At 35.7% G+C, this 12,292-nt stretch overlaps 1 protein-coding gene across 1 annotated transcript in view; it reads right to left on the reverse strand.

Moving 5' to 3' along the window:
• The window catches only part of Cep290 (centrosomal protein 290), an 85,825-nt gene that overhangs the window by 50,873 nt on the left and 22,660 nt on the right, over positions 1–12,292 (reverse strand). The window contains exons 18-25 of the mRNA XM_029542288.1: positions 12,073–12,157; positions 11,517–11,659; positions 10,814–10,978; positions 9,835–9,984; positions 8,239–8,354; positions 7,791–7,893; positions 7,471–7,701; positions 3,792–3,965 (exon numbers count right to left, since the gene is read on the reverse strand). Of these exons, the coding sequence (XP_029398148.1) occupies positions 3,792–3,965; positions 7,471–7,701; positions 7,791–7,893; positions 8,239–8,354; positions 9,835–9,984; positions 10,814–10,978; positions 11,517–11,659; positions 12,073–12,157 (1,167 nt within the window). The remainder of the gene's footprint in view (positions 1–3,791; positions 3,966–7,470; positions 7,702–7,790; positions 7,894–8,238; positions 8,355–9,834; positions 9,985–10,813; positions 10,979–11,516; positions 11,660–12,072; positions 12,158–12,292) is intronic.

The raw sequence follows: 12,292 nt of genomic DNA on the forward strand, positions 1-12,292 counted from the left end.
TTTTATTGAAAGTTGCTACATCCACTCCAGTAGTGACTTGCTTGACAGGTTTAGAAACCTGGAAGCAGTCCAGAGGTGAAAAGTTTCACGGAAACTTAGTCTCCTGGAACTGTGGCATCCCATAGCATCTGTGTGCTTCCTTTCAGTATTGTTTTATTATAGGTGCCTCCAAGCAATGACTTGCCAAATACCTAAGCATAATGGAACTTCCTGGCCTTCACCAATGCCCTAGGTAGTCCTTGAGCCAACCCTGGGCTTGGAATTCAGTAAGAATGTTACCTATTCAGTAACATTCAGAGATGCTTCTAGTATTGTAAGAAAGATAGTGCAAGAAATCATGCATTACTATCTACTACATAGAATTAGATATCTCAGGGCAAGTTTAGCAAAGTAAGTTTAGAATTCTTATTATAGCTATGTATAGCAGATTACATTACTATTAGTAGAAAGTCCTCCCGCACTATCACTTAGAATAAAAGCCAAGTTGCTCCCATATACAGGAATTTACAATAGTTTAGGAAGTAGATTGGGCTGTGGTTTTAGAGTATTGCATTATTCATGAGAAGGTTAGCTAGAGCAGAACTCCGTAATTAGAACCATGACTTGGGCATGAAAGCCCTTGCCCCAAGAGTGTAAAGACCTCATACCTGACTTCTAAGAATATAGTTGACCTTAGATAGAGCTGACTTTGTCCCAGTTGTTCTATTGCCCAGTTCCTGCCAGTCTTTGTGTTTGCATTCCTCTGTTTTGTCTAAGAGTCATTAAGCATCCAGTAACCTCATTGTACCTTGCTGATGTGTCACCTAACTTCCCTATTTTCTTCTGTATTAAAAGTCTGGTGCTCAATTTGACAAATTACATTCACATCCAGCACACTCCCTTGTGTCCTATCTGTTTGTCACCCCATTCTCTCTGACTCTATGTCCACCTGCTGGAACCCCTGATTCCCACGGATTGAGGTGGGCAGATTGAGCCCAGTCCATGGCAGAAACTTATTTTCATACAATACAATATGATCACAGTTTCCACTGACTTGTCATTCTGAGTCCTTCAATTCTTCCTAGCCTAGATATCAGACATTGCAGAACAAATATAAGCTATCTGTAGCATGCTGGATGAGTTCTAACACTCAAAAGCCACAGCAAGAATAAAATAGATATTTTATTCACTAAATTTTGCAGGCAGTTTTGTCACATTGCAAGTGGAGGACATGGGTGTTTATCAAGCATGAGATGAATTAATGATTAATACCATATAAGTTAAAAGACAGTTAATAAATCATAAGGTATATGAACTTTCTAAAACACTTTTACTTTAATTATGCATGTGTGTGTATGTGTATGTAGTATGTACATGTGAGTGCAGGTGCCCAGAGGCAGAAGGGGTCAGATGCTCCTGGATCTTGAGTTACAGACATGTACCTGACCATGAATGCTGGAATCTGAACTCAGGCCCTCAACAAGGGCAGCAAGCATTCTTAGCTACCGTGCTTTCCCTCCAGCCTCAGTATAGGCACATTGTTTTACTTATATATATATATATATTAATGCTAAGGAGCAATTTAAAATAAATTTCTTTGAGAATACAGAAAAACTAAATTAAAAAAAATGATTCATTGAAAGCAAATAATATGCCTCAGCAATTAGAAGCAAACCTCACAGGCTGGGTTCCATCCCTGGACCCTACCATGAACTGACTCCTGAAAATGATTAGACCTAAAGACACACACACACACACACACACACACACACACACACACGAGAGAGAGAGAGAGAGAGAGAGAGAGAGAGAGAGAGAGAGAGCACACAATAACGATAGTGAATAAAATTTAATGAACTATTAACTGAAGCCTAGATATGGAGCTCAGAGTCTCATTTTTAGCATTAGAAAAACAGAAAATACTATTTCAGGATAGTATTAATACATAATGACTCAAGCTATTTTGTGGAAGTCGTTAGAAATGTAATGTTTGATTTATTCTCTGTGTTTCCCTAAGCAAGTAAGAGCTTGTGAACAACTAAATTGTTTTCTATTCAATGCTTGTGGATCTTAAAGGAGATAAAGCCTAAAGGCACGTGCCTCTATTCCTACAGAGAAGCCTGTAGCACGTGCCTCTACTTCTACAGAGAAGCCTGTAGCACGTGCCTCTATTTCTACAGAGAAGAATAACAAAACAAAACACAAAAACAAAAACAGCAACAACAACAAAAACCAACCAAACAAAAACCCTTGTTTGCTTATATAAAAACAGTGTAGGGAGTTAGAATGGAAAGAGCACTGTTACTATCAGTAACTACAGTTCCAGAGGATCCAATAACCTGTGGTAGACATACACAGATTAAAAACAAACAAACAAACAAAACCATCCATACACATAAAAGCAAAATAAATCTTTTTTTTTTTTTTTTTGAGGCAGGGAAACAGCTCTGTAGACGGGTTAGCAGCTTCCAGTCTCAGTACCCAGGAGGCAGAGACAGGACACTCAGGGCACACTAGCTAGGTAGTCTACTCAGAACTGGCAAAATCCAGGTTCATTTCACTAAATAAAAAGTGAGGAGCAATTGAGGAAGATATCCAACACCAACTGCAGGTCTTCACATGCACATACATGCACGTACGTGTATGTTCATCTGCACAAGGCAATGTGCCGCACACATACAAACACACATCCACATCGACACAAAACACCAAGAATATAAAGAAGGTTAAGAGTCATGACAGAATGTCTAGGCTGCATGAGACATGTGTATGAGGGTAGGCACACATGTGACATAACATATGTGCAGAGGTCTAAGAACAACTTTTGGAAGTCTGTTCTAGATGTTCACTTTGAAATAAGCAGTGTATTTTTGTCATTTCTGCCTCTGCTATATATTGCAGACCAGCTGGCCGCAGGCTTCTAGGCAAGGCACTTTTCCTTTCGCTGACTCCCTTCTTGCAACAACAGTATTAAGGGTCCATAATAATTGGCTCCATTAATTAATATAGGAAAACCTATCTTGACCGTGAGGACAGGATTCATGTCCTTATTAGTGGAAATGACTATATAAAATGCAGAAAACAAGCTGAGCAATAGAAAACATTAATTGGTTTGTGTCTTGATTGTGGATACAATGTGACCAGCACTTTTGAGATCCTGCTAGGTTGAATTACTACTATGATAGATGCTATCATGAGCTATGAGTCAGAACAAACCCTTCCTTTTTTAAGTTGTTTTGGTTGAAGTGATTTAGTATGGAAACAAAAATGAAACAAAGACATATGCATTCCAAGATCCAAATGACTTGTCAGGTAATGCTTTTATATACTGAGCTATCTCCTCCATCCCCGCCCTGATTTTCAGTATTTTTATAACATGAAAGGATGGAGAACTGGAAAGCTCATCCAATATCTAGGAAATGCCACTAATAATGCATCCACAGTCAAATAAATCCATCATAACAAACAGAATCTAGGGACACTGAAAGGGTCAGAAAAAGAAATGGATACAGAATAGCATTTTAGCTGTGCCATGGAAGAAGTTTGGCTTAGCTGAATCATACAAGAGGATGACCTAGATACAGTCACGTCAAGTCATTTGCAATTATAAATACATAGTATGTCACATGTTGGTATATGCATTGATATCCAGGACAAACGACAATTAGATTATAACTGTTATCATACCTCCAGCATTATTAGATAAATAAGAACTAATTTTAATCATTTGAAATCAGCAGAATCCCTAGAGACCCCAGGATGCCCTGAAAGTGAATGACCGAATAAAAGGTTTAAAGGTCCTAGACACTCACCTCCAGGTGTTCTAAGTTACTTGTTCTTTGAACAAGCATATTATCTTTCTGCAAGATGTCCCTGTACTTAGTAGTCAGCTCATTGTACTGCTTATTGGCTAGTTCTAATTCAGACAAAGAAACACTATTATCTATAACTTTCTGAAGAGCTGCAATCTTGAAGGTGGCCATTTCCTGAAAAAAAAAAAAAAAGGGATACATCAAGTTAACTTTGCATATTTTTTTCTGGCAAAGCCTTAGTCACCTTTTAAAAAGAAAATTCAGTTGAAAGCAAAATAGTTGAAAGCCATTTGAAAAATGTGTAATATTTCCTATGTTATTCTTTCATAGGAAACAATATTTGGAAAGTTTTAATTAAGGATTTAAATGAGTCCTTTTGGGAAGTACAATTAATTTGAGAAAGTATAATAAACAGAAGTCATCTTTGGATACCTTTTCTAAGTCGCAGAAGATTAAAATCCACTAAGCATTTGGCAGTTTAAGTGACAGAATTAATGTATGCTGTCTACGTCTGCTTTCTTCAAGTGACACAAACTCAACCTTTGGTTCTTGTTACTGACTGATTAAAATATCTAAATAGTAACAATAAGGATTTAATTTACTTATTTCATGTTTGCTATAATTTAATATAGAATATTCCCCCAAAGGCACTTGTTACAATCTTATTCTCCAGCACGGTGCTATCAGGAAGTCGCTCCAACTAAGACGTGGGGCCTAAAATCTAAGGTTACTTGGGGTGTGCTTTCAAAGAGGATTACAGGGACTCTGTCTTTGTGCCCTCTTTTTCTTTTGTTATAATTGGCTATAAAGCGAGAAGGTCACTATTACCCGCCCTCTTACTATAATGTTCACATGCCACCACAGTCCAAAGGTAATGAGGCCATACTCCCAAACCTTCGAGTAGCTGAACCAAAACAAACTTTTTCTGTTTTTCAGTTTAATAATCTGAGGTATTTGGTAGAGTCCTGGAAAGAGGAGTAACACAATATTCTCTGATAGCTCTGAAAAGTTATTAATGAACGGCATGAGGTGGTTTGATTAACACAAACAAGGTGCCAGGACTCTTTTCAGTTCTTTCCAGTGAGATGCTCCATGATAAGAAAGTACAGTAAGATCATGGGAGCAATAGAGAACCAAACTGATGAAGGGGAGATGAGGCACTTGTAGTTCTAATTCATTCCTGAGTATAGCAAACTTTATATCTAATTGAAACAGCTTCTCCTCATGTAAATAAGTATACACTATTCTACTTTATAGGGATCTGGTTTCATTCTGCAATGAAGGCTGGATAAAAGACATGAATTATATTTTGCTTCTGTTAAAATATTCCCTTTTCTTATTTTCTATAAAAAAAAATAATCACAAACCCTAAAAACTGTGGTTGAAGAAAGAAGAAAGAAGGAGGATGGCAGAAACTCCAGCTCATAATTTTCACACTCTCTGTACTGGCAAAACTTCAGAAGAGTCCAATTTTTTTAAAAGCCACAGTAATAAAAACAAGAACATTTGTAATTCTCAAAACTTCCTCATCTGAGAGAGCAAGCTCTCATGTGAAAGTCCAGATGCATGTGACTGTTTCTGCTACAGAAGAGCTAACTGTAGGACATTCTGTCATCTGGATAGTAGGGCAGGGGCAGCAGCTAGACACTTCACACTAAATCTTTTGAAAATACAAATGTTTTATATATTCACTTCAGTTCAAAAAAATCCTAGTATTGAAAGCAAAAAGTATCATTTCAAGTTACTAGAATACATTATTGTTGCCAATGTATGTTCAGTGAGTATACTGGATGGTTTTGTGTGTCAACTTGACACAGGCTGGAGTTATCACAGAGAAAGGAGCTTCATTTGGGGAAATGCCTCCATGAGATCCAGCTGTAAGCATTTTCTCAATTAGTGATCAAGTGGGGAGGTCCCCTTGTGGGTGGTGCCATCTCTGGGCTGGTAGTCTGGGGTTCTATAAGAGAGCAGGCTGAACAAGCCAGGGGAGGCAAGCCAGTAAAGAACATCCCTCCATGGCCTCTGCATCAGTTCCCGATTTTTGACGTGATTGAGTTCCAGTCCTGACTTCTTTCAGTGATGAACAGCAAAATAAACCCTTTCCTCCCCAACTTGCTTCTTGGTCATGATGTTTGTAGAAACATCAAGGAATAGAAGTCCTGACTAAGACAGTGAGATAGATTCCAAGGAACATAAGAACTTTAAAGCAGTTTTATGATATATTAAGATGTATTATAGCTGTTATTATTTTTAATTAATATATGATATATATATATATAAATAATTACCTTAATCTCTCAGCTGTATGTAAAATAGTGAAGAACATAAAGCTACAAAGTTAAATATGAATTCACATTCTAAAAATATACACTACATGTTGTCCAAGGAAAGAGAGCAATGATATTCTCAAAGCAATGACATGGTGTAATAAGTTCTGGGTATGTAAATATTCTCTACGAAAAAACAGGGATCCTTAAGGAATTAGATTACTTTATAACCAAGCAGAAGTAGTATGTATGTTAGGTCTAGAAAACACATCAAGCTAGGTTTTAAAAAACAATGGGTCCTTGCTAAAATAACTAACATACATCATCAAATCCTCCTAATGAGAATTAACAATTGAGTAAGATGTGCCTACTGTTTAAAAGTCTGTGAAGCTCTCATGATAGTCACAGAACTACTTTATGAGGAAACAAAGAAATTACCCCAGAACCAGAGCACACACATGTGTATATACCTGCCCACATCTGTGCACATGCAAACATACCTGCCTACACCTGTACACACACCTGCCTACACCTGTGCACACACCTGCCTACACCTGTACACACATGCACACACCTGCCTTCTATAACTGGTGGTGAGAAGGAGAGATCAAAGCACTCGTCCTGGTTTACAGTGGGGGATACACTTTCAGAATAAGATGCCCTGGGTAATGACAAGAAGTTTTCCACTTCCTAAAGAATGTAAAAACACTAACATAATGGGAAAATCGTGAACACCTATACCAGGCACTATAATCATAAATGCTAAAATTATTGAGAAAAATAGAAGAGGAGCCTTTCTTTAAATCATGTGAAAATCTTACCACTTAAAAATGAAGGTGTACATCAAAAACTATGTAATTCCCATATTAAACACCATCCAAACCATGATATTGTTCGAACTAATGATTATTGTTTAAGATATATTCTTGCTAAAACTATTTAAATTGAATCAAACCCAGGCCTCAGAGTGAAACTTGATAAAATCAAAATAAAATAGATCAATTAAATATTCTTCAGAGAGAAAAGTATAACAAAGCAAAATTGGTTGCCATATTTGGGATTTAGGACATGTAACCATCAAATTCAATAAATGCATTATTCATCATCAAATCCTAGAAAACCAAAGAAAACTGAATACAGCCTACACATTAGGAAAAAGGGAAAACTGTCAGTGTTTTCAGTAGAATAACATTATTTCAGTTGTGTAAACAAAAGCTTTCCACTGTAGTGATGTACACTAAAAATATTTAGGAGAGAAATGTCAACAATTTAAATATTCCTACAAAAAGTGGATGAAGTAATTACACCAAATGTCAGTAAACATTAGCCGTTAGCCCTGGTCATACATGCACATGATCCTTACTATCTTCAGACCCAAAAAGTTCCTGAGCAAAGAAATAAGTCAGAAATACCTTGAATCTTTGCAAACTTCCAATTTTTTCAGTAATTTCGGCTTCCATGGATATGACGTCATTCTTGTGTTTCCCGTTTTCCTTTCTAAGATGCCGCTCCATTTCCACTAAGGTTGTGTACTGCCGAATGAGGGACTTTTCATTCACTTGCAGAACGGTGATTTTCCTACTGTTTTCTGAGAGCATTTTCTTCATTTCGTTTGAATCCATCTGAAGAGCATTGAGCAAATTCTGGACAAAACCACAGTGACATTACTGAGTGAACTGAGTTATCCTCATGTTTACCTGCAGACAGAACGGCGCTCAAGAGCTGTACTTACATTATACTCTTTCACTTTCACAGCATCCTGCTCAACTTGATCTTCCAATTTTCTCTTCTCTTCTTTTATCATCTCAGAGTCTGTTTTCCAAATATCCTTTTCACTGTAACAAATACAATAATGATTAAAAAGAGAATAAAGTAAACAGAATAAAGTCTTAACCACAAGAGGGATACATTTAGATTATGAGAGCTTTAAAGTTTCTCAGAATGAAAGACACAGACAGTAAAGTCAGAGCAACTTGCTCAGTGCCTCACACGCCAAATGCTGGAATCTGACTAAACTCTTATCAGTCCCAGATAAAGAGAGTTAAGATCACTAAACTAGTTTAGAAACATGTTTAAACATGTTCTTGACAGTGATTACGTGGAGAAGGATTAATACTTTCTTTTGTGACTGCCAGTATAATAGTAAAACTATATTTATGAAGTTTTCAAAATATAAATACCTTAGATATTCTTTATATAATAAACTTTGTTGATGACGAATCACTGCAAATTTTCTGTTATAATCTTCAAGAGAATCTTCTAAATGTTTTAATTTCTTTTCTTTATTGTCTAGTTCCTAAAATTTGGTTTGTAAATAAGAATATAAATAGCATTAGACTATATTTTGAATCCAGAAACTGCACACTCACATTCCAAAATGATTATTCAAACTCTGTATTTTCAACATTTTATAAGTTAAAAAGAATGACACAATACACATAAAAACGTCTATAAGACAAGCAAATTATTCTTGTAAATATGGTAGCTGCAGTAAGCACACAAACTATTAGATACACAAGTCACATTAAGCACAACTGTTTACCAGACTGACAAGTTAAATACTCAACTACTATTACTTAGTCACATATTATTTACCAACATATACTACTGTGCCACTACTAAAATTTTGCCTATTTCTCTTTAGATATGGTAAAATGGTGGTTTATACTGTAATCATTTGTTTGCATGCAGTGTATGCACAGTGCATATTTAGAGGTCAGATGAACACTTGTGGAGTTTAACCTTTCCTTCCACCATGTGGTTCCAGTGATTGAACACAAAGGTTATTAAAGGCTGGCTGGCACCAGGTGCCTTTACATACTGAGACATCTTGCTGGTCCCCAATTTTTTTTTTTAAATAAAAATAAAAACCACAAATCCTAGATAAAGTGTGACAATAGCAGGTTGCCATTATTTGTTGATGGTATCCCTATAATGTATGAAAATAAATCATTAATATTTTCATGTACTTCAGAGTAGTGGTCTAAGATGCATTTTAAAGAAATGTTTTGCTATGTCATTAAAGTTACCCATATCTGACTTGAGTAGCACACATATTCAAATAAAGACAAGACTAATGTCATGCCCAAATATAAATCCAAGAAATGATAAGTATAACTCAAGTATCAGACCAATTGGTAATCTAGCAGTAGGAAACAGGGAAGCTTACAATTACAAGTGTATTTTGTAGGTTTTGAATAGATTTTTCTAAGTACAATAATAGGGTTGGTGATGTTGTAAATATTAAAGTGTAAATGAAAATTTGAAAAAAACCTCATCAGCTCCTTTTAATCCCATTATATAGCTAGCAAACAGTAAAGCAAGTACAGGGCAAGTAGTATAATAGAGTGAGTACCCTATCAGCTAGCAGTTTACACAGGAAAGGGTAGGTGGAGGTCAAGTTTACTTGCAACTTTTCTTGTGATTAACACAAAAAGAGACAATTCTAAGAACAGCACCCACCGAACAGCACCAAACCTTAGCATTTCGTTCTCTCACTTTTCTAAGCAGCAATAAACACAAATACTCGTCTACTTCATATTGACTGTCTATAATTCTTCATGTCCGTCTATATTTCAAATGAATAACACACAAGTGAATGAAAATCATGAACATATTTTATATGTAGGCAAATGGAATAAACTTCTTTATTTATATTAGTCCAGCTGACTATCTACTAACAATCTATTTGTTTATTCTAAGAATTCAAAAAAATTAATAGGCTAAATTCAGAAACATACTATCAAAACAGTCATTAAGACAAAGATGTTCAGTACCTGCAAAAGATGTATTAAATATTCATTCTGAGAATTGATGATATAGGCACTGGATGGTGCTATCCCATCGGGTAAGTCTATGCCTTTGTAAACTACATTGGAGCCTGCAGATTGACGTAGAAGGTCAGTTTCCTTCTCAAGGTGATCAATCTGGAAACAATCCAGGAATGATTATCACATTTAGGAAAAATACAACGTAGCAACTTATACTGACATGAGTCAACTAAATTAAGTCTTAATTTGTCTTAGGAATGCCTAAAATTAGATTTAGAGCTGTCCCATTCTCTTTTATAGTACAAGGAACTTATTTTTCCACATAACTTCTTAAAAAACAATGTGCGGAGGGTGAGAGTCGCTAGGATGTTCAGTGGAGCCAGAGCTCAAGGCTCTGTGTGGAAGGGTGTGTGGGTAGAAAGGTCATAAGGAGCCGTGGTTTTGGATGGTTCCAAGGACACAGCGTTTGCAGACTCAGCAGGGCACATGCATGTAAGAACTCAGCGAGACAGTTGTAAGAGCACACTCCATATCTGCACAAGAAGAGCCTGACAAAAGCCCAGCACAGAGGAAAGGATGTGGTCACAAAGTCCCACCCCTAGCGAAAAAGCTATTTCTAATTGGTAGCTACCAGGAGAGAGAAAAACAAAATCTGTTTTCCCCAGGGCAAGCACCATGCTCAACAGCTAGTCGGCTATCCCAAATCAGATTCCATGGTTTGCCTTTGTTTATTGTAGGTGGTTGTTTTGAGATGGAGAACAAATATGAACTTAAGAAGGATCCGAGAAGGGAGGATATGATCAAAATATACCATATGAAATTATCAAAGACCAGAAACATTTTCAAAATCTCTTTAAAAAATTGTGGTCTTAGGGTTGAAAGAACTCAAAGGACATCTTCCCCTCATAAAAGTGTTGTTAAGAAGTTTCCTATTTAAAATACAGTCACAGGTTTAATATTTTCTTATATTTAATAAAATGTTTACCTTTAAGTTTGCTTTTACCAACTGCTGTGAATAATTTACAGCCTCTTTCCGAGATTCCCTGAGTTCTTGCCTTAATTCTTCATTCCTTCCTGTAAGTTGGTCAACTTGGGCTTTTAGATGCAAGCTGGCATCAAAGATTCCTTCTGCATTCTTTGATTCCATAGCCTTGTATATTTATATTATGTATTATAAATGCAATGAAAAACAGTAAAATCATAGTGAAGAAAAATAGGCCTTTAAATAACTAATCATCTTTCCATGCTCACTGCAATGTCTAATAAAATGCTATTTACATTTCTTATGAAGTAATATTTATAAAATTTAAGTTTAGCGTATTTTTCACACAGTGATTACTTCATTAAAATAAATAGCTTTTAGTAAATATTTATAGATTAGAAAATGATTAGCACTCATGAGCCAGCTTATTAGCTGAGCAAATAACTCTGACTCCTTCCATGTCCACATCCTCACTTATCTATCAAGTAGAAGCATCAGTCGGCCAGTCTGTGGACACAGTGATGAGCAGCCATAACTGGCATCTGCTGTCTACATTTGCCTACCATAACAGGCTATACCTGGAATATATAATTTGTCCTTTTTCTTATGTTGCTTTTTAACTGAGTATTTTATCACAGCATCAAAATGAAACCAATACAGGAGATGGGTTAGCTGAAGGCAGACATAACATGAAAACATAACTTACATTAACCAGTCTTTCAAGACTCGGGATGATTAAAGATGTTTCACCTCCTTTCACATCAGAATCCTTTGGCATGTCCTTAATAGCTTGCAAAATTTCTTTCATACCTTCTTCAAGTTGCTTATTTTCTTCAACTAATTCTTTTACTGTAATTATAATTTTTTCACATTAAATGAATAGGTCTTTTCTACAGCATATTATTTCATGTTCATGACAGATTTCAAATGGGAAAAAATTGAAAAACAAACATGGAAATAAAAATTCAACTATAAATTCAATATAAATGCTGAATTAAACACCTCACCTGTTTCAGTAATATACATATGCAAATATATATAAATAAAAAACTAATATATATAAATACAGATATGGCATAGCTCTGTCCTATCAAAAATCTTTAAATGTTTCTATATTTTCATAAAAACTGGAAATATTCTATAACAATAAACATAGCAATGTAAACTACAAAGCTAAGTAACATAGACTGAGCTATATATTATAAAGGTAAATAAAGATTTAAAAAACAGGAGCAGATAAGAAAGACATAAGAGTGACTTACATTTATTCTGGAATTTAGCAATTACTGTCCTACTTCTTTCTAAATCTTTTTCCTTTTCAACCAATTCTCTTGAAAGAAACTCATTCTGAACAAAGAAAATAAAAATGTTATATCTCAGTAGTAAGCAGGTTTCAAGTTAAAACAATGCTTTATTGATTCAAGTTTAGCCCACCAGAAAACAAGCTAGAGAGGCACAGCAGTTATAAAATCCAGAGGTCGA

The sequence above is a fragment of the Mus pahari genome, chromosome 9 (genome assembly GCF_900095145.1).
Source record: "Mus pahari chromosome 9, PAHARI_EIJ_v1.1, whole genome shotgun sequence".
NCBI classification, from domain to species: domain Eukaryota; kingdom Metazoa; phylum Chordata; class Mammalia; order Rodentia; family Muridae; genus Mus; species Mus pahari.